This window comes from Manis javanica, chromosome 5 (assembly GCF_040802235.1).
Source record: "Manis javanica isolate MJ-LG chromosome 5, MJ_LKY, whole genome shotgun sequence".
NCBI classification, from domain to species: Eukaryota; Metazoa; Chordata; class Mammalia; order Pholidota; family Manidae; genus Manis; species Manis javanica.
Genome location: NC_133160.1, coordinates 158,580,567 through 158,607,878, shown reverse-complemented (window position 1 = coordinate 158,607,878; position 27,312 = coordinate 158,580,567). Strand labels below are relative to the sequence as shown.

Here is a 27,312-nt window from a genome sequence, read left to right as displayed (position 1 = left end):
TTTAGGTAAATGTGTTGTGTTAGCAAAACAACACAAAGATTTAAAAGTATCTTATGCATCGGTCAATATTCTCAACTCATAAGATGTTAAAATAACCCTTTGTGAACTGCTTTATTTTAAAAATGACACGTGGTTTTTGAAGATGCCTGAGTAAAACAAATGGGCGTCTATGTGCTTTCAGAATTCTTAGTTACAACCGTTTGAGATGTATTCCTCCCCGAACCTTCGATGGACTGAAGTCTCTTCGGTTACTGTAAGCATTTTATGTTCAACAAAACACTTATTGTCTCAGGAATCTGACTTGGGCATTGTCTTTTTAATTATCTAACTGCTTTCTTGATTCTTCAGATAGATGCAGTAGGATTCACTACAAATTTGGAAATAGAAAAATCATATCTTACTGTGTCATTGCTCAACAGCTTTGTTTGGACACCACATTTTCTTTTGTAATGCGTTATTGCTATAGTCATTTACTTGATAATACGTAATATTAAGCTGTATGTTTTATATAGATCCAACTAATTTTAAATGAAATATAGGAAATTTTCATTCCTTTAAAAATTATATAACACATGAATACATCTTTACATATTTTTTAAAAATGTATTTTAAAATATATGAAATAAGATAGGATCCTCAATCCTAATACCCTCCCCAAGAATTAATTGTTAAACAGTTTGATGTTCTCTTCTGGTCCTTCTTTATACGCATTTGTGTTTATATGCTGACATAGTAAGCCCATGGCCATATAACTTTTAAAACCATAAATAGGATTTGTTCTTGTTCTGCCACTCGCTATTTTTATTTAACATGCTGTTAGACTATTTCCATTCCACCATATAAAAATAATGCTCAACCGTCTAGCTGGTACAGAGCATCCCACGAGGTGAAGGAACCATAACTTACTTAATCATCTTCAACTTTACTAATACTAAGTTTGATTACAGATTTTCATTATTCTATCTGGTGCTGAAATTAAAATTCTACACATGTATCTTACTTTCCTGTGTAATGAGAGAATACCAAAACTAGCTGTGAAATTGTCCCCCAAAACAAGATTTTTGTCAATTTACAAATTTCCACCAGGTCTATTTTAATAGAGTACCTGTTTCAAAGCACTCTTTCAAATACTGAACATTATTAAACTCTTCATATTTGTCACATGACAGATTGAACATTATTTGCTATTCCTATTTTAATTTGCGGTTCTAATTACAAGAGCATTTGAATATATCTTATTTGTATTTTGGGCATTTATGGACTCATGTTTTATGAGCCTGATCATACTTGCCATTTTCTTTGGGGTATGTTGTCTTTTCCAGATTAACATACATGCCTTTATGCATCTACAACTTTAAGTTTGCAGATATTTTTACAAAGAAATTTATGTCTTATATATGTTGTAAATATTTCCCATTCTCTTCCTTATATAGCATTTTTCATATTATGGGTATATTTTATGTTGTCAAATATGTATCATTCTTTTCCTTTATGGTTCCTTAATTTTGTACAGTTCTTTTGAAAACCTTTCTCATCCTATGTCTATAAAAAAGAGCTCTTCTGTATTTTCTCTTAATACTATTTTTAGTTTCATATTTACATTTAATTCTTCAATGTAAAATTTGTTATATGCATATGATGTGAGGCAGCAGCTAACTTTTGCTTTCCCAAATAGATACCCAGTTGCACCAAAACCATTTATTGCGTAGCCCATCTTTTCTACACTGATTTATTATAAACCAAGGTCTCATACATGCATGTGAATATTTCTGAAATCTTTGAAATATAGGAAATTTAATATTGCCTTTTCTTGCTTTTAGTTCTTTACATGGAAATGACATTTCTGTTGTGCCTGAAGGTGCTTTCAATGACCTTTCTGCATTATCACACCTGTGAGTACCCAGTTCATGAATGTGGGTTTAGGGTCATACTATCCCAGGCAAGTGAGTTTGGAAGACACTGTCTTCAGCCACCTCTTTTATTATCACATCATAGGACGTGATTGATTCCATCTTTAAAGAAAACATAAAGATTTTCAATCCAGATACAGTGCCCTCTAAAAGATAGCCTTTATTTATCTTTCTGGCCCTTATTTCCCATTAGCTGAGTTCTCTTTGCATAACTAAAAGTGTCTCTTCTTATAAACGTGGCTCCCCAAATTTCTAACCTTTGCCTTTTCTCTTAAAGTTCTCTGATTGTAAAATATTGGCACCCTTCAGTTCAGTCTGTCCAAACCCTGCATTTCCAAGTGACATCCCATGTATCACGGCTTCCGTGAAGCCTATCCTGATTTGCTCAGACTGCATTCATTTATGTAGCAAATATTGCTCAGCTATATTTGTACCTCTGTATTTCTCAGAAATACAGTAAAACAATTTGAAATATTTGTTATATGAGGTCCAAAAAATCTGTTGGATCAAATTCCATTATTCCCTTATTTTAGTTGTAATGTTAAGACCGTGGTCGGCCTGGGAAAAAGCTCAGGCAAGAGCCTCGTGAGCCAAAGCTTTCTTAGGTCAGGCTGAGTTTGGCGCCAGCTGGTGCCCATCTTCGTCTTAAAGAACAGTATCCCCAGAAATTGACCTGTTGTCTCCTGGCTTTGCTCTCCCCTCCAAAACCCACCAAACTTCAAGAGGATAGGAAGTTTAGACAATTGTGAAGGGGATATGGGTGGAATGTAGGAGCCAATAGTCATTCATGCTCCCTCTGAATGTACCTTACGGAGCCTCTCTTACCAGTGTAAGTTTTTGTGCATCCATCCATCAGACTATTTGGTCTCTACTATTACATCTTTTCCAATAAATGATCAAGTCCCAGGAAGCAAGACCTCCACTTTTTCATGTTTGCATCCCAGAAACTACCTCCAGGTCGACCTCAGTGCCACTCCTCTATAAACACCATGGGTGTCGTTGCATGACGTAGAGTGTGAGCAAGGCCCCCAGCCCAGGAGCGCAAGGCTGCGGTATTACCTGGCAAAACATCTGGCCTGAAGAAGAAAGTGGCCATTCTGCTAGCATTAGGGTAATTTACCAGAAAAGGCTGCATAGGAAAGGGCCTGCTTGACCTGAACAGAACTTTCTTCAGGTGACCACCTCCCATCAAAAATGGGAGCATTTGAATCTCTTTGTTATGTGTTCTATTCTGTCATGCATTTCATTTAAGCATTTGTCCTTTACTCCCTGGATCATAAAGAGCTCTGCTCTACACCCCTTTTCCACTGTGTCCCCCCACATAAAAAGGACTTAGCAAATGTCAGCACAGATGAGATCAAATGATTCAAAAATATCATGTTGCTCATTTTTAATTTAGAAGAAAGTTTTGAATCTGATGTACAAGGATAATAATATACTATAATTTTTGTTTAGACTTGGGCATTAAAACTACTACAATATAAAATATTATAGCTCTACAAATATATTCTGGGGGCTTCCTAATGAAACAATAAGATTAATTTTGCTTAGGCTATAGATCTAGAAACATTACTAATCACAAGTTAATAATAAATCAGAATTAGTTAGCTTCTAAATGCTATTTTATGCATTTATGACTTGTGCCCAAGTTTACAAACCCATTGGTTAACTTCTCTGGCCTTAGTTTCTTAATCTGTAAAATGGATCATTAATAGTATTGACCTCTTAGAGTTGCTATTTAAGATAAAATGAGGTAATTATGTAAATGGCTTGCACAGTTCCTGCATATTGCTGCAGTGCAATAAGTGTTAGCTTTTCTCTTGATTGCTTTTGCCTATCACTATTACTGCTTATGTGAGTAGGAACCGAAGTTCCAAAATGAGAGACTCTGTACAGGGACAGACATCCTGTGAAGGTCCAGATCAGCTCTGGAGAGCTAGCTTTATGCACCTTTATTCTTCCATGCCCTTTCTTATTTCCGTGCCTTTGTATTTACCAGTTCTTTACCCAGAAACATTTTGCCCTACCTTTTCCACATGCTTGAGTGTAACTACCCAAAAGCCCCAGCTCTTTTTTTTTTTTTTTTTGAGAGGGCATCTCTCATATTTATTGATCAAATGGTTGTTAACAACAATAAAATTCAGTATAGGGGGGGTCAATGCTCAATGCACAATCATTAATCCATCTCAAGCCTAATTCTCGTCAGTCTCCAATCTTCTGAAGCATAACAAACAAGTTCTTACATGGTGAACGAATTCTTACATAGTGAATAAATTCTTACATGGTGAACAGGACAAGGGCATTCATCACAGAAACTTTCGGTTTTGATCACGCATCATGACCTATAAAAAATCAGGTCAAATATGAATATTCGTTTGATTTTTGTACTTGATTTATATGTTGATCCCACATTTCTCCCTTTATTATTATTATTATTTTTATTTTTAATAAAATGCTGAAGTGGTGGGTAGATGCAAGATAAAGGTAGAAAACATAGTTTAGTGCTGTAAGAGGGCAAATGTAGATGATCAGATGATCAGGTGTGTGCCTATGGACTAAGTATTAATCCAGGCTAGACAAGGGCAGCAAAACATCCACGGATGCAGAAGATTTCTCTCAAAGCAGTGGGGGTGAGGTTCTGAGCCTCACCTCTGTTGATCCCCAAATTCTCACCTGATGGCCCCCCTGCGACTGTGCCTGTCTTAGGTTGTTCCTCCCTTGAGGAATCTTACCCGTCTCTAAGCCCCGGCTCTTTTAACCACCCATCTCTCAGAAAAGTTACCCCCTGTTCACAGTCATCTTGTAAATATGTCTACTGTAGCACTTCTAATGAAAATGATTTGCATGTCTGAGTATGTGTTAATCTCCTTTGCAGAGGAGTTCTTTGAAATTAAAATAATGTATTATTAATATTTGAGGCCCAGAACCTGGCATAGTGATTGGGTCCTCAGTGAAGACTTGGTGAGAGAAGGAAATGTTAATCTGTGTTTCAGGTGTGGACACACCCAATGTAAGCCTATCCCTGCAGACACAAGGAGACTTCGCAAAGCCCAGATCAATGTTAATGTTAGTGACAGCTCGCTAAATCCCAGCTGCACATAATTCAGGAAAACGGGGAATCCCCAAATGTCTCCAGTATCTTCTAAACAGTTATCAATAAATCTATAGGGGTTTTCTACTGAGCATCACTTTGAGTTATGTTCCCTTAGGAAATAACAATACTTCCATACTTTTGTGTGTGTATGTGTGCGTGCTTTCGTGGTGTTGTTTTCCAGAGCAATTGGAGCCAATCCTCTTTACTGTGATTGTAACATGCAGTGGTTATCTGACTGGGTTAAGTCGGAATACAAAGAGCCGGGAATTGCTCGCTGCGCTGGCCCTGGAGAAATGGCAGATAAACTGTTACTCACAACTCCCTCCAAAAAATTTACATGTCAAGGTATGGGTTTTCGCCATTTGTACTTATGTAAATAAAACATTGCCTTACTATTTTAAAAAGGAAACCGTTTTCCACGGGACTTCAGTGGTATAGCTGAATAGTCCCGATAAAGAGTTACTATTTCCACCGGTGACTAGATAAGACAGAACAGTTACCCAAGGAGTCCCAGTGAAGAACCATGCTTTTCAAATAAATTGCTGAAATAATGCCTTGGAAATGACAGAATTTTCTTTAAAATATATGAAAAAATGAAGAGAACATAATTTCTGGAAATTCTTCTCCTAGCCTCTAACAAGTAAAATATTTTGCTTTTGCTTCGTGTGAACATGTGCCCTGTCCTAAGGCTGCCAGGGCCCTGTGGCTTCCTGGTGCCAGGTAAGGAGGAGCGAGCCCTCCCCGGGCTTCAGGCCAAACCCTCCGACTCGCCTCCTGGGCGCCATCTCCCTGTGCTGATGTGGGTCTTCTTGCTTGTTTCTATCCCTCGCTTTTCCCTTTGTTTTATGTATCTGTGAATTTTAAATGGTGTCTTAGTAACAATTATTTTCTTTTCTTATTACAACAGAGAAAGCCTAAGTAATAGGAACATGTAAACAACACCAACCATTTTATTGCTGCAAGAACTAAAATGAACCACTAATCACAATACCTAGAAATAACCACTGTTAAACGTGTTGTATATATCATTCCACTCTTTCTAGTCAAATATGGATTTGATAAGCTCCTTCCAAACAATGGGACAGAAGGTTACTATTGTTCTTAAGTGTAGGTGTTTCAAGAGGGCCAGTCATAAGTAGTAGATGGAGGAGAGAAATGCTTGAAAATTCTAAACGTATAATCAGAAAATGTTTATTAACATGTTTGGTGTATAAAGTGAAATCCTAGGTATTGTGGAGCATAGAGAAGTTCACAGTATATGGACTTGCCTTCCAAGTCTTACCAACCTAACTGAAAAGATAAGCTTTCAACACTCGAACATTTAGGTTGGGAAAACATCTAAGTAGGTCACATATGCAGTGGGTCACAGTGTGAAGCCCAGCCTGATTTAGCCTGAGCTAAATTTCAGCTATACTTTCAACAGTTACCTGACTTTAGTTTAGTAGCTTAACCAATCTGTGCCTCAGTTTCCTCCTGCATAGGCAGAGGTAATGACAGAGCATACCTGCAGGGATTTTCTTAAGATTACGTGAGTTGTTTTATGTGGAATCTTAAACAAGCAAATAAAAGAAAATGCTGATTTTCCATAAATAAAGAATAGTAGTTTTTTGGCACTGGAGAGAGGGGGAAATGGGGAGACACAGGTCAAAGGGTACAAATGTCCAGTTATAGGAAGTTCTGAGAATCTAATATACAGTGTGGTGAGCATAGTTAATAATACAGTCTTGTATAATGTGTATATTATATACTGGAAACTTGCTAAGAGTGAATCTTAAGCATTCTCACCACCACACATACAAGTCCACACAAGTTAATTATGTGAAGTGACAAGTGTGTCAATATCTTGATCATATTCCACAATGAAGATGTAAATATCACATCATCACATTGTGTATTTTAAATATATTCAATTATATTTGTCAATTATTTCTTAATAAAGTTGGAAAAACAGAGTTGAATTAATACTTCCAAAACATCCTACTTTACACATAGTAAACACTCAATGTAGGTTAGCTGCCAATTTTACTATCATTACAACATTTCAAAACACCAACAAAAATTTATTGTGGGACACGCCATGATTTGTTGATAAAAGAAACTGTATTCCCTCCAAACATTTTTAAGTTGGCATCTGATGTTTTTTGCCATAGCTATAAATGATTGGAACAGATGTAATTTGCTCTGCATTGTATATATTGACATTTTAAAACAAAACTCTTCCATTATTCTTTTTAATGTATTTGCTGGGATCTCAATATGGCAGCTAATTTTAAAAGAAACAGGAGCAAAACCCTCCTTAGTATTTTTACATTGTTCTTTTCCCTTGAACTTGTTTTTCTCCTTGAATTGCTATTTCCAGTACCTCAGAGAATGGTTATCATTCTTTGTTATACAAATATGTATATAATTTAAATTTTAAAAATTTCCTGCCCCCCAAAATCAGTGAATTTTAAGTTTTTATTTAAATTGATTAATACACAGATATCAATTGGGACAACATAATTGCCTATCAGTGTGTTTATATTTTTAATAAAAATTTAAAGTGAAATTTTATTAGAAAGGTCTCTCTAGGAGCATGTGCATTGATTACAAGAGCTTCTATGAATAACCAGTGTTTTAAATTATTCTCTAGTACCCCAGATGTTTCCCTGAGGAAGTGCCCAATGGTAAACTTTGTAAAGTGGAGATATTGTCAAAGGGGAGATAGGAAAGGAGAAACTGGCATAAAAACATATTCTTAGGTGTGTTGTTGGGCAGAAGTGTTTTAGAAAGACAATATGGGGAAGCTGAGAAGCTGCAAACTGGTTTTGTTACACTCTCAGTACCTGGCAATGTTCATTCTCCATTTGAAAAACACTGGTGCTTATCTGTTTCTTAAAGTTTAGAGTTTCCTAGAAATATTCCCTGAAAAAAACATTTCATGATAAGATAAATTTGAAAAAAAGCTATATACTTATATCCAATTCTTAGAGCATCATAGTTCACAATAATTTAATAAATGTTTTCAGAAATCTAACATAAGCAAATATACATTTGTACATATGTTCAGAAATGTTTGTTTATCTCAAGATTTTTTTTAACTAATTTGGCCTTTTGTTCATTAATTAATAGCATCTTGTGTTCTCACTGTAGCGTGAATGGAAATACGCTTGAAGGAAAGTTGGTCTGGAACAGTGCTGCCTGATAGAACTTTCTAAATGATAGAATGTTAGAAATGTTCTCTATCTGCACAGGTATGGTAACCCCTGGCCACATGTGGCTGCTGAGATGTAGCTCATGCACCCAAAGAAGTGAATTTTTAATTTTATTTAAATTTAAACCTAAATAGTCACATGTAGCTATTGGCTACCATACTGGATCATGCAGTTGCTACAAGGACTGCAGAGGAAGAAATTGTCAGAGAGAGTGGCTGAGAAAGGTTTAGGCAAGTGTGTCTAAGCCAGCTGCTTGGATAAGCAGACGCATGTGAGGACAGCACTATAGTGCAGATCTGCAGGAGCATGGCTGTGCTGCAGGAAAATGCTGGAACTGTGGTAGTTTAGTTTAGTATTCACTCAGTTATCAAATTAATAGATTACATTTATTTCCCAGCACACCCTAAACTGAAGAGCAGACAGCAGGGGTGTGAGCCAGTTGGCAAAAAAGCCCAGACATTCAGAACTCAACAAATAGAGTATAACTGCACTTAGCAGACTAGGATTTGCTTGGTTTTTCTATACTTTCATATAATTTTAGCGTGACAGCAAGCATTGAAACTTATGATGCTCTTCGCCAGCATTTCCTGGTATTTGTCGAAATATTGTGAAACTTCATTGTCTCATTAAGTTCTGCTAAGATAATGTTAGTTCAATATTTATGACAATTCATACTGGATCTTTGACAATATTGCTATACTACTATTAAAAATAACAGCTAACTTAATTGAGTGGTTTGCTTTGTGCTGAGAATTTTACATAGATTTTTCTCTTGTAATGTTTACATCATTCCTATAGTGGGTACTATTATTTCCCCATTTGAGAGATAAAAATATTGTAATTTAGTGACATTAAGTGATTTGCTCAAAATCACTAAGCTGGTAAGTGAAGAAGCCAGACTTTGAACCCTACCTGACACCAGAGCTTGCTTCTAAAACTTGCTTTATAATTTTCAATCAAAATATCCTCAAAACAAATTATCAATACAAATAAAACTGCCACCCTACCCATAAAACATGCTTTAGAAAATGAAAGTTTTGAACCACTCTCACCTGCTTTGCTAGAATTGTTTACTCATAATAAATGCATTGGTACAAGGAAAAGTAGTCCTATCTAGTAATTTAAATAACTCCCCCTAGGAAATCTGAGTACTGTGTCTCTGAGTTTATATGCTTTCTGAGCTTGAAGGCAACAAAATGATGCTTGTTTAAATATTTTGTAATTTGAGTTTTTTATATATTCTTCCCACAGTTAAGCCAATTTAACATGTTTTTTTAATGAAAACCATATAAGCTCATGCTCCCCGAGGTCTGCAATTATGGAATTTCAAATTGCAGCAGGAAGATGAATATTCTTTAATTGAAGACATGTTTACATAGCTATATTTAAATATCATTTAACTGTTTTTCTACTAGGAAAGGCAACGCTATTATTTTGAGTAATTAATTCTGTCAAGATAATTTTTATCCCACATTTTTCAGAGTATTTGCTGTATAGTATAATCTCATAGTTTCAGTGTACCACAAAAATAAATGAACTGGATGAAACAGATTACCAGAGCATATTTAATTGATACCCAGATTAGAGCCTTCTTTGGTAGGAAGATGGTCATAACTTATCTTTATAACTCAAATGTCCTGTCCTCATTTTTTAAATATCAGATGAAATTAGAATGATCAAGCAGTCTACAGTAAAACAGAGGATTTTGCCCGTTACAGGTTTTCACTGAGACAGTCGGCTTGCAATGTAGAATATTGTTAATTTCTAGTATCCCCTTTATTGCTCTTGGTTTAGGAAGATTTACCTATACAGTTAAATTACTCATACTTAATTTTGCATTTATTAAACACTTAAATGTGGTAAGAACTGTACAGTCTAATGGAAATGAATGATACACTCCTTCTTTCCTTCAACAAATGTTATGTGAGCGCCTGTTATCCACCAAGCACAGTTTCAGAGTATTAGGACTACAGCATAAAAAGGACAGAAACCTTTATAGAGACTATTTTCTACCGATAGATACATTTAAGTAAATAATTCCGAAACAATATGGAGGTTTGGTGATAGCAGTATATACAGGATAATAATAATATATATCCAAACCAAACAGTTAGCAAATTGTAACTATTACCACCAGATCCAGCAGGGCATTCGGAGATTCTTATAGAAGGTCAAACTGAACATGGAATCCATAAGAGGGGAAGAGCCCCAAATGGGCAGGTGTCTGATAGCCATGAACTCAAATAAATAGGCAGAGAAATGGTACTTAATATACTTCACTATGTATAAGCCTGAATATTTTCTTTAGTCACTTGTGAGGGTCAGCTAAAGGATCAGGAAACCTGGGACTTTTGCATATCCCAAGAAGATCAACTTTTCATCACCACAAGGTTGATGTCGTCCACTAATTTTACATGTTACAAATCTTCTAGATTCTGGAACTCATGGGGAAAATTCCACGCCTCTCAGCGGCAGTACTGTAATACTGTCTATGTTTTCATCAAGATCTACATCTTCCTTTGGGGAAGAGGTCTCGACAAGCTTGAGGCGATTTGTTTTGTGTCTCAAAATTATTGGTTGATATTGTCCTTAGTCATGTAATTTAAGAATGGTGGTGAATCAATAATAAAGCCCAAACTAAAAGCAATGAAAAAAATTCACTAGTTTGATACAAAATTTGAAATTGTACTTAGGATTTCTCAAATACTTTTTACATTTTTCAGATTTAATGTCAATAGTACAAAATTATCACTTTGAAATAGCCTAAGCTCCTTGGGATTGTGATTTTCTCACTGGCTAAAGAAAATATGCAGGTTTGGACATAGTTTGTACATAGTTTATCTAGATAGATAAGTAGATAGGTAGATAGTACATATTTAGGTACAAAAGCACCATCTTTAAAAAAACAAACAAGACTATTTTCCATGACACTTTTTAAAACTGAAAACACTGGTAAAATTTTAACAGGCATTTTTTTAAATAAGTGATAGTAACCAACAATTCATATTTTGTTCTTAAAATATAGTGCATCCATGTTCTCTGAAATACAGTAATTCTATAAAATAATTATTGCTCTTTCCCATTTAACTGTGAGTCAAGAAGTTCATTTTCTGGCCTAAGGTCACATGTATCTGTAGCAAGTAGTCAAGCTGGGTGATTCTAGAGACATAATATGCAGCCTTTGTGTTTTTGTTTAAGTATCTATATAATGCAAATTTGTGAAATTTTAACTCCCTATCATCCAGTGAGCATCTCCACCCCATGACTGAAGCTGTAGGGAAACCAGCCACTTCCATCTTGCTAATTTCAGTGTCTCCTTTTTAGTTACCTTTATTTGCTGTCTTTTCTCTTAGATAGGGGTGGCCACTGCTTCTTGTATATTCTCTTTGACTCTTTCTTCACCTCTTTCTTATCCACTTTTTAATAGTGGCATACTTGGGGTTCTTCCCTTAGCTCTATTAAATTAATTGATTTCAATCCTGTGGCTTTAAATATCTAATCACTTCTTCTCTATGAACTTCAGATTCATGTTTACACTCAGTTAGTGAATTCCTCCCCCTTTCTGGCTTGCAGAAACTTAAATCTCATATTCCAAAACATGCATTCCCACATCCCACATCCTCTTTCAGTTGTGTTCTGTAGTTGATGCATGTATGTCTCTATTAGGTTTTACCAGAAACCTGGGCATTTCACTTGTTTTTGAATACCTCCAAACCTTATCCTAGTGCCTAGCACAAGTAGACACTAGTAAATATTTAATAAATGAATGACTTAATGGTGGAATGTTGTTAAAATGTGCATTTAATATTAATGCTAAAGAAATGCAGCAATGTAATAGCAAGTAGAGCAATGAAGCTTTAGTTTTAAGCATAAACTTCCTTTTAGGGAATTATGCTCAACATCAAATATCCCCTGCATTTTTCCTGAATGGTCTTTGTTGTGCGTTTGACTTTATACAAGGTCAGTGCTGGAAGATTCTGCTGACTCATGTTTCCAAGGGATGCCAGAATGAAGGGAGACTCTAGGATATAGCTAGAAATTTGTGTCTGCAGCTTTTCGTAATAAATCAGAGTGAGATACAATTCTCAGTGGGTGGCAGTGTTGGTGTCAGGTGCATAGCTAGTGATTTGAGTCAAGAAAGCAAGTCTGTCTACAAACTTTAATGGACTTAAGGAAGGTCTGGCAGTTCTTCCGTGAAAGATTAAAGTAACTGACAAAGATGAATTGTGAACCAAACTTTCTTCTCATTTTCCCTTTGAATTAAAGCTAACACACCTCCAGTCCATACAGTTCATGTTAGAAGGTTCTCTTAAGTCAAGACCAAATCTTAAATCAATCTAGCTATCCTAAACTGGCCTTCTTCCTTTCAGTGACATTAGCAGACATCTATCTCCCTGAAGCTAGAATTTTTTGTCTTCTGAGGCACACATCTTATAAGGGCTAATGTATCAGCGTTAGTTTAATATTTCTGGGAATCAGTTAACTTTGGGAATGAGGAAAGATCAAAGACTGGTGGAGATGTAGCAGCAAGCAAGCTTTAGCTCCTTGCCAAGCAGCAATGTGAGAACAAAAAGAGCCTCTCCATACGTTATGCTGCTATTTCTGGTAGTTGTGCATGCCAAATTTACAATCACAATTGCAGTCCTTAAAAACATAACTTTGTTAACTCTGGGTGTTGTTACCCAAAAGGTAAGTATCTCTCAGTGCCCACTTCCATTCCCCCCATGGCTTAGGTGATAATAGCCCCTGCATACAGTTTTCCCAAATTTCAGTAGCTCCTGGCATAGAGAAGGTACTCAGTGAATTTGTGATAAATGAATAAATGGCAAGCTCCATTTGCCTTTGTGGTAAAATTTGAACAAACAAGCAGAGGGAGACTTCCTTTATCTTTTTAATTAATTAGGTGAAGAAATTAGGTAATATAAAATTATGTTCCTTCCAGCTTCCCAGCCCCCTACTTTCTTTGGAAGTCTAAGAAAAAGTCTTGCAAGGTAGAAAGCACAGAGAAAAACAAATGCCAATTTTTCTCAAGGTCTTGGGAAGTTCTGGGATGAACATTTACAGTCCTGGCATTTGCTGATGGGCTACTTTGGTGGTGTACATCCTTCGCTGCCTCAGTCTTTGTCTTTTTTACAAGTTAGATTTTTCTTCTAGCCTAGCTAAGGGATCCATTATGAGTTAGCTATTTCCTTCTCTATTGCTGACTCCAAGTGTAATAGCTTCAGCAAACACAAAGCCATTTGTAATGGAGTATTGGTTTAACTTACTGCTTTAACTGCTGCCACCATTCATTTCTTCAGTGTGCTTAATAGCTAAATTTATTTGATAGATAAGTTGAAGGATGAGAAATTGAATTTCTTTGAGGCTCCTTTCAGTATTAGTTCCAACAACTTCTCAAATGTAGGTTGATATAGAGACTGCATTAGTTATTCTGATCACCAAGAAAAAGTGAAGGGGACACTAGCAAGTCATCCCCTAGAGACTGAGGTGTCACTAGAAGAAAACACCACCCTTCCCATTTATACAGTAACCCCCCCTCCAAGCCCTCACGTCCACTCCCAAAGGGTTAAAAAACAAAGAAGAATTTCTAGGTAGAAATATTTCATATTTTTTATTAATGGAAAAACTGAACAATATAGAACACTATCCTCTTTTGGATTTTATTCCAAAACTATTTTGTGAATATGTACTGGTATTTCCATGGGTAACAGAATACTTACATATGAAGAATTTTATGCCCACCATGTTAATTCACATTCTTTTTCATATATGAGCTTCCGTTGGTAGAACAACTCACAATTATAAATTCTAATCTGTGGAAGAATTTGATGAGAGGTAATTTATGTAACCAGAGGTCATACAAAATTTTTGGGTGCAAACACCTTAGAGGGTTAGATCAGTGATAGTTGTGAAGAGGCAGGCCATACACTTGACTCAGATAGTTTTGCTACAAATTTTGTATGATGAAACATACCATGGGAATTATCGCTGCTTGTTCCAGTGAGGATAAAGAACTAGAGATTGGTGATTGCAGAAACATAATTGATGTTTATGTTGTAAAATATTTGTATTTTATATATATGAAGATATCACTCTGACATTGTCGTTATTAAGTACCAAAAGGCAGCCTAGTGAGCGCTTACAAATAGCAAAAAAAAAAATCAGTGGCATATGATTTGATTGAAGACAATACAATTTTTATATTGTTAGTCATTGATGGCATAAATATGTGTGACCAAAGGAAAATGTCTGCAAGTGAATTTGCATTTAATCTGGACCTTTCACAGATGATATTTCCTTAAATGTGCCTTTCAAAAAGTTAGACTGCAAATAGGGATCATGTCAATGGTATTTTCTTCTCAGGGAGGAAGGTAACAGATATTTCCCCCATCATGTGCCTATGCAATGTGCTCACAATCGAAAGGATATGGGGGAGAGTATAATGGAAGTTGCATTTTTGGTTTATTTCCATATGAATAAAAGGGACACTGTTTTCTATCTCCTATATGAAAATAACACTGCTGAATTATTGATATCAGGGCAGGAGCATACTATTGTATTTTTAATTGCACTGCTGAATTTCTACTTATTCATGAAACTTGCCCACCCATTGCCAATACACCACACAACACACACACACACAGAGTGTTCTGTGGTATTGACTGTATGCACTTCCATGACAGCCGCTTATGGTAAGGGACAGACAGTGGCCATGGAGTGCATCCACATAGGCTAGTTGGCCCCCGAGTGGACTGACCCTGTGACATCGGCATCACCAACATCAGATCCTAACCACTTAAACTTACAAACCATAGTCCCATTCTGATGTTGCAGAATTGAAACCTCTCTTCCCATACTTCCTGAGATGGCCTCTTGTTGCATTCTTGAACATAATATCATGATGCTGATCTCTATTATTTTCTGGAAGAGTAATACTTATAGATACATGATCAATACCATCTTTTAATACAAAATTTACTGTTTCATTAAGGCATTGAAATAATCTTATATAAACTAAAAGAAACTATCAGCTTCTTATATTTTTCAATAAAATTTTAGGTCCCGTGGATGTCAATATTCTAGCTAAATGTAATCCCTGCTTGTCAAATCCATGTAAAAATGATGGCACCTGTAACAATGACCCAGTTGACTTTTATCGCTGCACCTGTCCATATGGTTTCAAGGTACGTAAAAGCTGTTGTGGGATCCATGATCGGAACACAGCTTTCCTCAATGGATCCTTATTATTCCATGCTTTCTTTATGTGCTGAGCACTACTGTATTTACTCTTGACTCTACTTGGCCATTCCTCTCCAGGGACAGGACTGTGATGTACCAATTCATGCATGCATCAGTAACCCATGTAAACATGGAGGAACTTGCCATTTAAAAGAAGGAGAAAAAGATGGATTCTGGTAGGTTATTAGTCTATGATCTTCTGTATCTGAAATATTGAAACAAGAATAAAAAAGAAAACACGCATTTTCCTTTTCAAACCAAAGGGCATTATAGAATGCCAGAATTTTATTCATGGAGACAATATGTATTAGTCCCTCTCTGATATACTGCAATGTTAAAAACAAGTGGAGATAGTGCATGATGCTACAAAAATCAAGAAATTTTAAAACATGCCCATGCACACATTATGATTCATCAAGTCAGATTAGGTCAAGACAAAGTAGTGGATTTATTATGCTAATTAATAGCCTAGTAATGTCCCACTGCAGATCATATATTCATCTGTTGTTTTGTGTATTACTTTAATAGACAGCATATAATGATCAGATGTAGGTCCCACTGAAACTGAAAATTAATGATACATTTCCAAGCTAGACAAACATGCTGGGAATATTTTTAATCTGTTATTTAATCATACAGTACAATTACTTCAGATGTACTTCATGAGTTATGAAGGAGAGTTCTTAAAATGACAGTAATAATTTCATAGAATGCTAATCTACTGAAGCTTGTTAGAAATATCACTTCTTATGATAAATATACTTCATTTCTTCATTCTGTCATGAAACTGAGACTTTACTCAAAGATTATTCTGATACCTATCAAATTTAAATATAGAATGTTTTGTGCCAGTGAAAAGAATTGTGTTTATTGAGACTTAAAGAGAACATTCATGTTTTACAATTGCTAGGAAGACAAATTTTATTTTCGGACTTCTTTTTTGTTTAGAGACAACAAAGACATTACAGATAGGGAGTAGGTTTGGTAATTTTGAAATAAGAACCAGTTCCTCCTGACTTATTAGCAAAGAAGTATGAATTAATTTATTAGAGCACAACCTGAAATTAAAACATCTAGAGCCATAACTTTGCATGTGTTTCAAACCTGCAAATAAATTGGATTTATTGACTTAGATGAGCATGGGGCCATTTGCCATCTTAAAGACAACAAAAGTTTTCTTTTTCAAATTGCTTCTGCTGTGGGAAATATTAGCTTAAATTTATGTTTACTGTGTGTCATTTTAAAACATTTAAAAGGTCAATTTCTTATAGTTGAAAGTTCTGTAATTGATGAGAGTATTTAACTTTTTTCAGCCTTGAGGCCATATGGTTTTAAAATGCAGAAAGAAGATGATCTTTGCCTTTTCTTCCTCTGGCATCCAGGTGTACTTGTGCTGATGGATTTGAAGGAGAAAATTGTGAAGTCAATGTCGATGACTGTGAAGATAATGATTGCGAAAATAATTCCACGTGTGTAGATGGAATTAATAACTACACATGCCTTTGCCCACCTGAGTACGCAGGTAGGAAGAGTAGAAAGTTCTGTGTCATCGATCTGAGAAACCTGTTCAAAAGTATCAGTGTGACTCTGCTGTATATGTTTAGGAAACCCCTGTGTTACTCAATAACTGGTAGGTATTTTGGAATTTAGATGTAATGTAAATACCAGACAGAGTTAAAAATGGTTTCAGCCAACCAAATAGAAGTCCCGGCAAGCTCAGTTGGTATACAGGCATCTATCATAAAGTCATGCTGTCCAGCAAAAAAGAATGTGTCATTCGGAAGCTTTAGTCCCACAATTGAATGGCATTTTCAGGCAAAGCATTTGTCATATGCAGACCAAAGGGGACTTTTTTTTTTTTTACGTAGTCAAAACATAATTGAGCATTTGAGATTACTCATGTCCATTCTTGTATCTTCATTAGTGAGTTATTCGTGATTACTACCCTCTAATAACACGTTTTCAAAATAAAATGCATTTAGGAAGATACTGAGCACTTTGGATAATCTCATGAGAGCCATCGCCTTTTATTCTGACATTTCGGACCTTGGAGTGATAAATCTCATAAAACTGTCCAAACTGCTAACCTTCTTCCCTGGATAAACCAATTTGTTATAAAGTCAGCATCTAGTGTATGACTTTCCTATTGTGCTGAAATATCTGTTTTGATTGTTTTTTGTGCCTATGAATAATAAATTTCATAGTTACAGTTTTGTTTCCTTAATAAAGTACTTCGTTTTAAAGTTGATAGAAAAGGAGGGTGTTACATATTTTGTTGGTAAAAAATGGAGCAGATTATGTCACTCTCTTCAAAGTTACCATTTTCATTTTTCAGGGTATTTTTCATTCCTCATATTTATTTCCATTTAATTTAATACATAGTTAAAAATATCAGAGAGTAGGGGGCTCTCTTGTCCCCTCCTGGACTAAGCCAGGAGCTCTGTCCTCTCTCTTTCTCTCTAAATAAAAGCCTCTGTCTTGCTCTCCAAAAAAAATATATCAGAGAGTAAGATAACTATACAGATGACCAAAGTTAACAGTTCTAAACATGAAAGATGAAAGTACATCTCTATGACTAACTTCCCCAGGGATTTGTTAGAAGAACATTGAAATGTAGGCTCCTTGGAATACTTCAACTTTGCATTTCAGTAAGTACTTTTCTTGATGGGAAAATGCTGGATGGAATACTAGGTTTCTCTTTTGACAGCCTGGGTCTGTTTGAGTGGCTCGGAAGATCCCTTTTCCATCATTTTTTTTACACCAGTGAAGCACCTGGTGCTATGTAAATTAATACACTGGTAAAAATTGAACATGTATCACCAATTGCTTTATTACATAGATAGAGCCCTTGGACTTCTTAGTGGACAAATCCCCAGAATTTGAAGTCTTTGATATTTTGCATTAATAAGGGATAGCAGGTATATCCAACATGCACTCACTCTAAAATGGCTAGGAAGAGTTTAGGTGTTACATAGTTTTGACATGCACACCAATATTACTTGTGTCACACCTACATACTTGCCACTAACCTGCATGCACAGTTTCTAGAATTGGATTTAAGCCCAATATTTGCACTAAAATCTGTTGTAACCAAGTACCTTCTTAGGATAGAATAGTTCTCTTTTCCCATCATTGTTGTAATCATTATAGAATGTGCTTAATTCACTTTATTTCAGAGACCTTTTTAAACCAATCTACTCGGACCAGGACAAACTGGATCCAAATATTTTAAGCACACTTTGGCCAATTGTACATTCATGAGCAAAAAAAAACAGGAATTTCTCCATATCCTGTTACTGATGAAAACCTAAGCTTGAGAAAACAGTGATATTCAGGTTCTTACATGCATTTTTTATGATAATTTACATTAGGTGGTTGACACTTGCGAGTTGGTTTGGAGGAGGCCACCTGCTTTGACTTTAGATTTTCTCCACCTTATTCCTTATCCATTTATTTTGAGTGTTTGTCTTACTTTCTCTCCCTTCGTTTTCCAAGCTCCGTTCCCATACCTGATCATCTCGAGCATGTATTCTCCATCCTAAGTGACTCACTTCACTCTACTTACCCTGAGGAGTATTATGAAGCCTCATTTTCTTGTGTCAGAGCTCTTACTTTGAAACATATCAAAAACCTCCAAAGCTTAGCAAACCTCTTTTTAGCCAAAATGTGACATCTAAAAAAGCTATCATGTGCAAACCTGCCGTGACTATCTGTCAAGAGCCATTTGGTTCTCAGTAAGAGCTGAGACTCTTGTAGTCTTTTTCAGTCATAGTCAGTGCAAATACGAGTTTGCCTTAATTCAGGCAAAAGATACATAAAAATATGGAACTCAATAGAAAGTTCATAGCCTACAAACATGAAACTATTTCTACTATAACTTTGGGCTGGGTCTTAAGGACAATGAAGAGCTTGGTAATTTTAGAGCAGGTATCTAAACCAGGCATGTTTGTAACTCATGTATTAGCAGGAGTGTTTTTGTCCATCTGTGAAATGAACTCATTTACAAAATACTAAACAACCATCTACAGATTTTGAAATCAGTGGCACATAAGTGGCCTTTAATTATAGGAAAGTATAAATTGAACTCTAGATAGTTTCATATCATACTTCATCCAAGTCTCCAGTTGGGGAGTCATTTTCTTATAATGTGGCTGTATTGTTTCAGATTTACGTTTGGAATCTGATCGATGAACGTGAGGTCTGGGAACAGAATCCCTGCTCTGCTCAGGGGACGTAATAATGTTGTCATTGTTTAAAAATCACTCCAGTCACAAATTGCTCTTCTGTTTGAAGATTTTTACTCTGTATTCTGCAGCCATACAACTAGAAAGTGAACTCTTTGGTAGGAGCAAATAAAACTTCATGGAAAAAGCTTGTGAACGACTTGGAAGGTTTTACATTTGGCATCCATGTCAAATGTCAGAGTGGACGTTACATTGTTAATGGGTAAAATACAGAGATCTGAAAGCAGTCTGACAGCAAAGTCGTGATGTGATGGGCAGGCTATAAAACACAGCTAGAAATATGACAAATAAAATGAATCACCATTGGGAAATTTTATTAAATTTATTTAAGCCCTTGTGATCACAACATCACAGTAAATATTATTGATTATCAGAGGACAAAACTCTGCTCTTTCCTTCTGCAGGGACTAATGACATAAATTTTAGCAGTCAATAATGTTTATCTTTTATCTAACTGTCCTATACCATGCACTCCCAAGTTATCAAAGCTATTCTTGTTTACCTAATATGTCCTTCTAGTTGTAAATGGCTGTTTTCAGCCTAGGATTTTTCAGGCAATATTAATTCTTGAAAAGTTTAATCTACTATGATTCTAAAGTAAAGTCACTATGTTAAAATCCTGAAAACTCTGGATTTATTAAATAATTTTAAAAATGTACTTTAGAGTTTTAATTTGAGCTTGAGAGACTGAGTTTTAGTTTTGTTTTCTTGTCTTTAAATCATTATATGCTTTCAAAAACAAGGCATTTCTTGGAAGTATATTTTCAAGGAATTCCTCAAATTATATAAGCTCAACCCTACAAAAATAAAGATTGTAAATATGACAACCCTACAATGTTGAAAACTTGACACCTCTTAAGCTCTGGTATGAAGTTAGGTGTTGAATTGAAAGACATATTCTTGCAGGTTTCCTAGAGTCAGAACCCTGAATCAACTATGTCAAGACTATGTTTGTTAACAGTGTTCTCATGGGACCACATACAAGATGGTACAAAACTGGTCACAGTGTAAACAATGGTATCACTTCATGGGATTACAGAAATACAGTACATAGAAGTTTCCAGACAAGTTGGGCATGTAAAGACTTAGAATATATTTGATGGAAAATATTCAGAACATTTAAACTTTTCCATTTTGTACCATTATCACTTTGTTTTCCAAATCTCTGATGCCCATACAGAAACCATTAAGTGTACATCTTAAAAAGTAAAGCTGCCGGTTATTAAATCAGCTGGTTTAGACGCAGAGCTCCTAGTCCTTGTGACGGCACCTGTTTTGCCTCATGCACTCCGTGTCTGTGCGTTTGGCTGGGCTATAGGTAAGAAATCTAAGCCTTGCTTCAGTTTGCTCTCTCCCACTGGGCTTTTCTGTTGCTGCTCATTGGCTTCACGTGCTCCACTGTTGTATTGCGATGTAAAAAGTCTTTTGTCTCTTCTGTCTTTGTCGCTGCCAGCTGCTAATCTGAATGAGGTGGAAAAAGGTTAGTCGCCTTTTTAAGTCTATTATGATTTTCATTTTCGTTTTTCCTCTTTCTTTTAAAGTTCCATAGATTTCATTGTGTGCACGTGATAAAAGGAATGTTGACTGAGTGTGAAATCTGAAATCGACATGTCTGATCAGCCACTCAGATCCTTGATATATGGGTAACTGTGCCAAACACTGTAAAAAAGGCATCTAAAATGCACGGCACCAATTTCTAGAAGACTATGAAGGAAACTCCCTGAGTGGGAGGAATGGGGGGCTAGAAAAGAAAGACTAATACTTTCTGCTTCCTACTTGTTTATATACTTTTACTTCTTAAAGGTGTCACAAGCATAGTATTTTTACATTGAAAAGCATAGAGCATTTAGTACAGCAGATAGGCCGTAAATAGAAAAAGTTTTAAATAGTGAGAATTTTTCTATAACTTTACACTAATATATTTAGTAATTTGAAATATGCAGAATACTGAAAGATGCCTACATGTATTAAAACATTTTATAACATAAATATTACAAAGTCCAAGAGGTTGATTTTTAAAGTGACTTTGTCAAACTCGTATTATAGAAGGTCATGAGCACTAGGCCGTATTTTTAAAGCATAAATAAAAAGCCATATCTGATCATTGACATCATTATGATCCACATGGCTCCCCTAATACATCAGGGCCCGGAAAAGGGAGTCCTGCAGTGAGCAGGGTGATAGGCATGTCTGGGGACTCACCGTGGAATCTTTCTGAAGTTTTATTTTCAACAGTCAGAACTATTACCAGTAACACTGGACTTTTACGCATTCAGCATACCAAAAATCTTCAAGTGACAAATCAGAGCATCCTAAAGAGAGTGTACAATGTGTGCTCATCATGACAGCTCCAGTTGTACATGGAGCAGTTGCAGCAGATCGACAAGGCTGACATAGAGCGCATTATGGAGCGGCTATCTATGTCTTCTCTTACTCAGGGGTTTATGTTTTCTTTCTGTCGCATTGTTCAGGTGATTTACTGTTTCTGGCCACTTATTCTTACCATGTGCAGAGTTAAGTTGAAAAACATGAAAAAAAATGGTTTCCTATTTTAGAATGTAAAAATATAGCCTGTGTAATCCTCTGTGGATTAATGCATCCAATACCATCCTGGTCAAATGTCATCTTTTCTTCTTTACAAGTACTAAAGCAATTGGTGGTCCAGGGCAGAGATGTCTAAGGTCTGATTCTATCTCAGAAACATGATAGCAATTATTCTGTCATAGGAAAATGTCCTTAAATAGTTATATATACTCTCAGGAGCAAGCTTGGCAGTATGATAGTGGTTTAAATCACCATGTGGTCTCATGTGTTGACTAAATTTCATGCTTTTTATAAAAGATGTCTTTTATGTCCAAGACTCCATTGCTGACTGAATTTGCTTTTAAAAGCAGTCAAACCCTTCTCTATTTTAATCCAAAATTTAACTCGAAATGTAATTTCAATTTCTTTATAGCACTGAGGGTGTTTTCTGAAGTAAGACACTCCATAATTAGCTGACATATTGTTAACTTAAAAGAATTCTGTAGGGTCCAGTATGAACAATAAGGATTTTAGCAATACCTCGGATAAAATAAGGAACACACCTCGTAAATAAGGGCCCAGATGCAAACCAATGTCTAGCTGATCCCAGGCACGCACACTAATTTGGGGGCCTGCCATCAGAACCAAGCCCTAATTTCTGTTGCCATCTTTCAGGCTTGGAATCTTTTCCCATCCCGTAGTGGCTCTGACTGATCATTGGTGCTAAACAAGCTTTTCTTCTGCTGTCTGTTCAGCTTGCTATACATAATTGTCCCTTATGGATATTTGAAAAGAGTAAAGCTGTAGCCACAAAATCCAGGTGCAGACAAGCAATCTATTTTATCTACACATGAAACAGAGTAAGTGCCTAATCATTGCTTGTCCAATTAATTAATTCCACTCCCCTATTGACTAGGCTGCCTTCTATCTCGGAGGCAGATGGGATGCTGATGGATTTGTGTAGCTGATGGGAACACTCAGGTTTCTCATCCTGACACTAATATTTATCAATTCTGGAACCTCTCGTAGTCTTTTTCTCCTTCTGTGACACAGGGATGATGACATCTGTCCCACCTCACACAGATGTTTGAGAATGAATAGAAGAATGTATAGGAAACCTCAAAAGTATCAGGGACTGCCCTGTGTGACAGGGCTAAATTTTGCATCATTTAGTTCCAGCCATCATCACTACAGTGACATGGTTTAGATGATTTGATGTCGTTTCTAATAGCATAAGAATTCTTATGAGAATTTTATAGAGAACATTCTACCTAAAGGAAATTATGTGTGAAGGAAATTTCTCTCCCTGTATTTTTCAGTTCTGCTTATTTAGGAATAACTCTTTGGTTCTCTTTATCCCTTACTCTACTTTGAAGCATGAGGAAATATTGAATGCTGAAGAATTCTTGGATTTGGCTGTATTTTTTTAGGTTTTGTTTATATCTTTGGGTTTTCATGATCTCTTAATAATAGTGACTCCTGTTATTAATTCTACCTTGAGATATGCAAGGTCTTTATATCAAAGTCAACATAGTTGAAATCACACTTTTAGTCTGTTTTAACTGGAGATAATAATTTGGGAGCCTAACAATATTGTATAGTTTGCATTTTATCTTCCAACCATTCAAAACCTTCCTAAATGCATTTGAACCTCAGAAAATATTTTTAAAAATCTGTTTGCTCCTTAGTTGACAGGCAGGACCCACTGAGCACAGAACAACAGTTTAACCAAGCGTTATTCAATCTAATTTGGATTTATTTATTTTGAAAATGGAGTTAAATATTTCTGTGGTTTCAGTAGCTGTTGGAATTGGCCACATTATTTAGCCCAGTGTTCCAATCAGGAAGTACTGAAAAACATCTCTTTTTTATTTGTTTTTTGGGGGAGGTAAGTTTGTCCATTTTAAAAATTCAGAAGATATTTATTGAGAAAATACCTTACACAGGACATTGTGCTAAGCATCAAAAGTGATACAAAAATGCATAAACATTACCCTTGTCTACCAGGCAAATTCTTTGGCTTTGATTTTTCACTTCAAGTTCAGATTCGGTTAGTTATCTCACAAACTCAAAGCCATCATTTCTCATATCCCAAGAGAGTCTGCAGCATAATGTAGTTACTTTGCTAGTTGTAAGAAGAGAAAAAGACTCTTTTTTGAATGTAAACACTAATCAAACTTTCTGGCAAACAAGGATTATGTAGAACCCATTTCATATCATTTAGAACAAAAAATGAGAACATAAAATGATTTTCCTTGTTAGTTTAAGATCTTATTTTGAAGGTCAGCTCTTTCTAATTGATGGGACAAATTTCAGGATAGTGAACAAAATAAGAACATCAGATTGTTCAAAGGAATCCTCAAGAATAGTTGGCACTTTAAAAAAATAAGAAACAGAAACACACACTTAGTAATGGAAATAAAGTCAATTATCACTATCACCGCTGATAAAGATACTGAATATTCAGATTGAAGTCTGGGCATCTGTCCATGTTCATGTACTGTGCTGCCTGGTTTATAACCTTGAACAGAGTATGTAACAAACAGGGCTGGACTCGTTCAGCAAAAGAGGAGAAAATAGAAATATTTTTCTTTCAGGTTTCAATTAACCTGTCCTGGGATGATTCTCATAATCTCATCAGCTGTGTCCGCCCTCTGCTACAGTTCATCCATCTCCCTGCCCCATTGCAAGGTCTCTGAGAGGGGAAAGAATGTTTTTCTTTATAGGAATAAAGAATAAATGGGAAATGTACAATTTTTTTACAGGAACTGGATAGAATTTTTTTTAATTTGGTAATGAGAAACATTCAGGTCCATTTATCTTAACCTTTCTCAAAAATACCACTGGGGTGCTTACACTCACACTTCCTCGATTCCCAAATTCATCCTCTCCATTTCCAAACGGAATGGTCATTATTTGGCAGAGGCAATTGTAGGGATATGTAAGAGACAGCAGGCTCCCCTCTAGTCCAGCCTGCAAGGGCCTCTCTCAGGCTGTGATCCGAGAACACAAATCTACCAGATTTCCTTAGTCTCTCTGCTTCCTTACATTGTCCTTTCTACCATCTGGGTCTCCTTCATTAACATTTAAGAAGTGTTTTCCTATGAGAAGCAATGAAATAAGTGCTATCTTTCACATTTTTCAACAGCTATCAACTATCTAGTTTGTGCCAAGCAATTTGCTAGTTAATGCAATGGGAATGAAGAGGTACAAAAATATAAATAAGGGTGTCCTTTGTCCTCAAATAGGGTACTTTTAAGAAATTAAAATCTCATTTTTATTTTATCCGAAAGGTTATTTTTGTTGATGCCTTCTCTTCTGGATGTGTCAGTTCAAGTAAGGTAAAATTAATACCATATATTCAGGATTTTCTTGAGCCAAGCAAGAACTCAGAATGCAAATATTTGAAGAGTGCTGTGTTTGACCTTCCAAAACTCTGTGTCCTGGGGATCCTCTCAGGAATTAAAAAAGATTTCCTCCCTTGTTACAAGTATATTTGAAAATGTCATAACAGATTACGTTTAACACTGGAATTCTGGTTCCAGTTATTCAGATTGCAGTCATAGATTCCCTTTCCATTATTAGCAATATTAATGCTCCTTTCTCATTAAAACAAAAAAACTTGCATGGTGCCATATATGAATAGAAACAATAACAGGCTGTAGTGTCAGCCCCAAGACCCTCCCTAGCCCCTCCATCCACCCATGATCCCCAAGATGGACTCATATTTTTTTCTGTTTCAGGGGAAAAAAGAAACCAACCAACCTGGTTACATTAGCAAAAACTAGCAAGTTAAGTGCTCCAACAATGCCATGTATCTGTGTCAAATTGTTTTTGTTGTAGGTGTGCCCAACCTGAATTTATAAAGGTCTGGAAAAATTGAAATGAGATATTTATTGATTCAAATCTGTTTTTTCCTATTGCTCTATTAACTGTAAAACAAATGAATATTTTAAACAGTGTTTGGAGCTGGAAAATTCCAGAAATCTTAATCCAGGGATAAAGTGACCAGCCTCTTTTCTAAGCAGCCTGTGAGGACCGAATAAGCCAAGAGAAGACATGCTTTTGCCCACATTTCTTAATAGATAGAAAGCAAGTAATGGTCCATCTAATAACTCTTCAAAAATGTCATCTCTGAATAGCACAGCTTGCTTAACCAAAAACAGACAGCTCTATAGGGGTAATAATGAATTTGGGGACTGTATAGTGTAGTTTTCAACAGTAAGTAAAAAATAATTATAAATTATTCAGTCAGTTTCTAGACCAAGATGCTGTCCCTATCCCAGTCACTAAATGAAACTGAAGGGATACTAGAAAATCTAGCATCTAGCTTACTTCTCAAATTTTTCTAGATTGTAACTTCTCCAGAGTAGGGCCTTTGTCATGTACATCCTTTAATTATTTGCTGGGTCTGGCTCAAAATAGCCCCCCCACAACTTTATTATGATAATTATTAAACTAAAGCACCTTTGTGCCTTCTGTCAAGTAAGAAATTCTCACTCCGGAGTACATGCCAATGAACCCTATTCCAGGGGATTCATTTCCTTCTACACTTCTCTTACCAGTTGCAGGAACATTGCCTGTTCACTCTCATGGACTACTTTACATCCTCATTTTTTATTGATTTGCCAAAGAATTATATCTTAACTACAGTTAAGAATTTATAATCAACTCAGGTATCTCTAGTTATCATGAGCTTTGATGTCTTTAACATAATTTAGATTAATAGAACACCTTCAGGATTATTTTTAGGGTTCATGTTAATATAGATATTGGTACTGATTATTCATTGTAACTGTCATTCAAAGTTCAAGCTGATCTCCATATTTATTGTAAAGTTAAGGAAACAAGATATTTGGACTCACTTTTCTCTCCTCTCCAAGACGCAGTAGTTTGTGATTCTCTTCCTTTATTACCTCTAATACCCTGAGGGGAAGAGAATCTTCGTTACTGTTTGGGTAGCCTGACATGCAAACTCTGTCAACACCAACTCCCCTTGGGGAGAGGGCCCAGGATTGATTGTCCCAAGTCAACCAAGACTCACAGAGAGACCCCCAGCCCCAGCAGTACATGCAGGGCTGAACTACCCTGCTGGGCTCTGGTCAGAC

At 36.0% G+C, this 27,312-nt stretch overlaps 1 protein-coding gene across 3 annotated transcripts in view; it reads left to right on the top strand.

The window, feature by feature from the left end:
- Positions 1 to 27,312, top strand: part of SLIT2 (slit guidance ligand 2) — a 361,018-nt gene that overhangs the window by 302,852 nt on the left and 30,854 nt on the right. For all 3 annotated transcript variants that reach the window (XM_073237782.1, XM_073237781.1, XM_073237780.1), the window contains 6 exons: positions 182 to 253; positions 1,821 to 1,892; positions 5,186 to 5,349; positions 15,258 to 15,382; positions 15,516 to 15,613; positions 16,820 to 16,959. In XM_073237782.1, the coding sequence (XP_073093883.1) occupies positions 182 to 253; positions 1,821 to 1,892; positions 5,186 to 5,349; positions 15,258 to 15,382; positions 15,516 to 15,613; positions 16,820 to 16,959 (671 nt within the window). The remainder of the gene's footprint in view (positions 1 to 181; positions 254 to 1,820; positions 1,893 to 5,185; positions 5,350 to 15,257; positions 15,383 to 15,515; positions 15,614 to 16,819; positions 16,960 to 27,312) is intronic.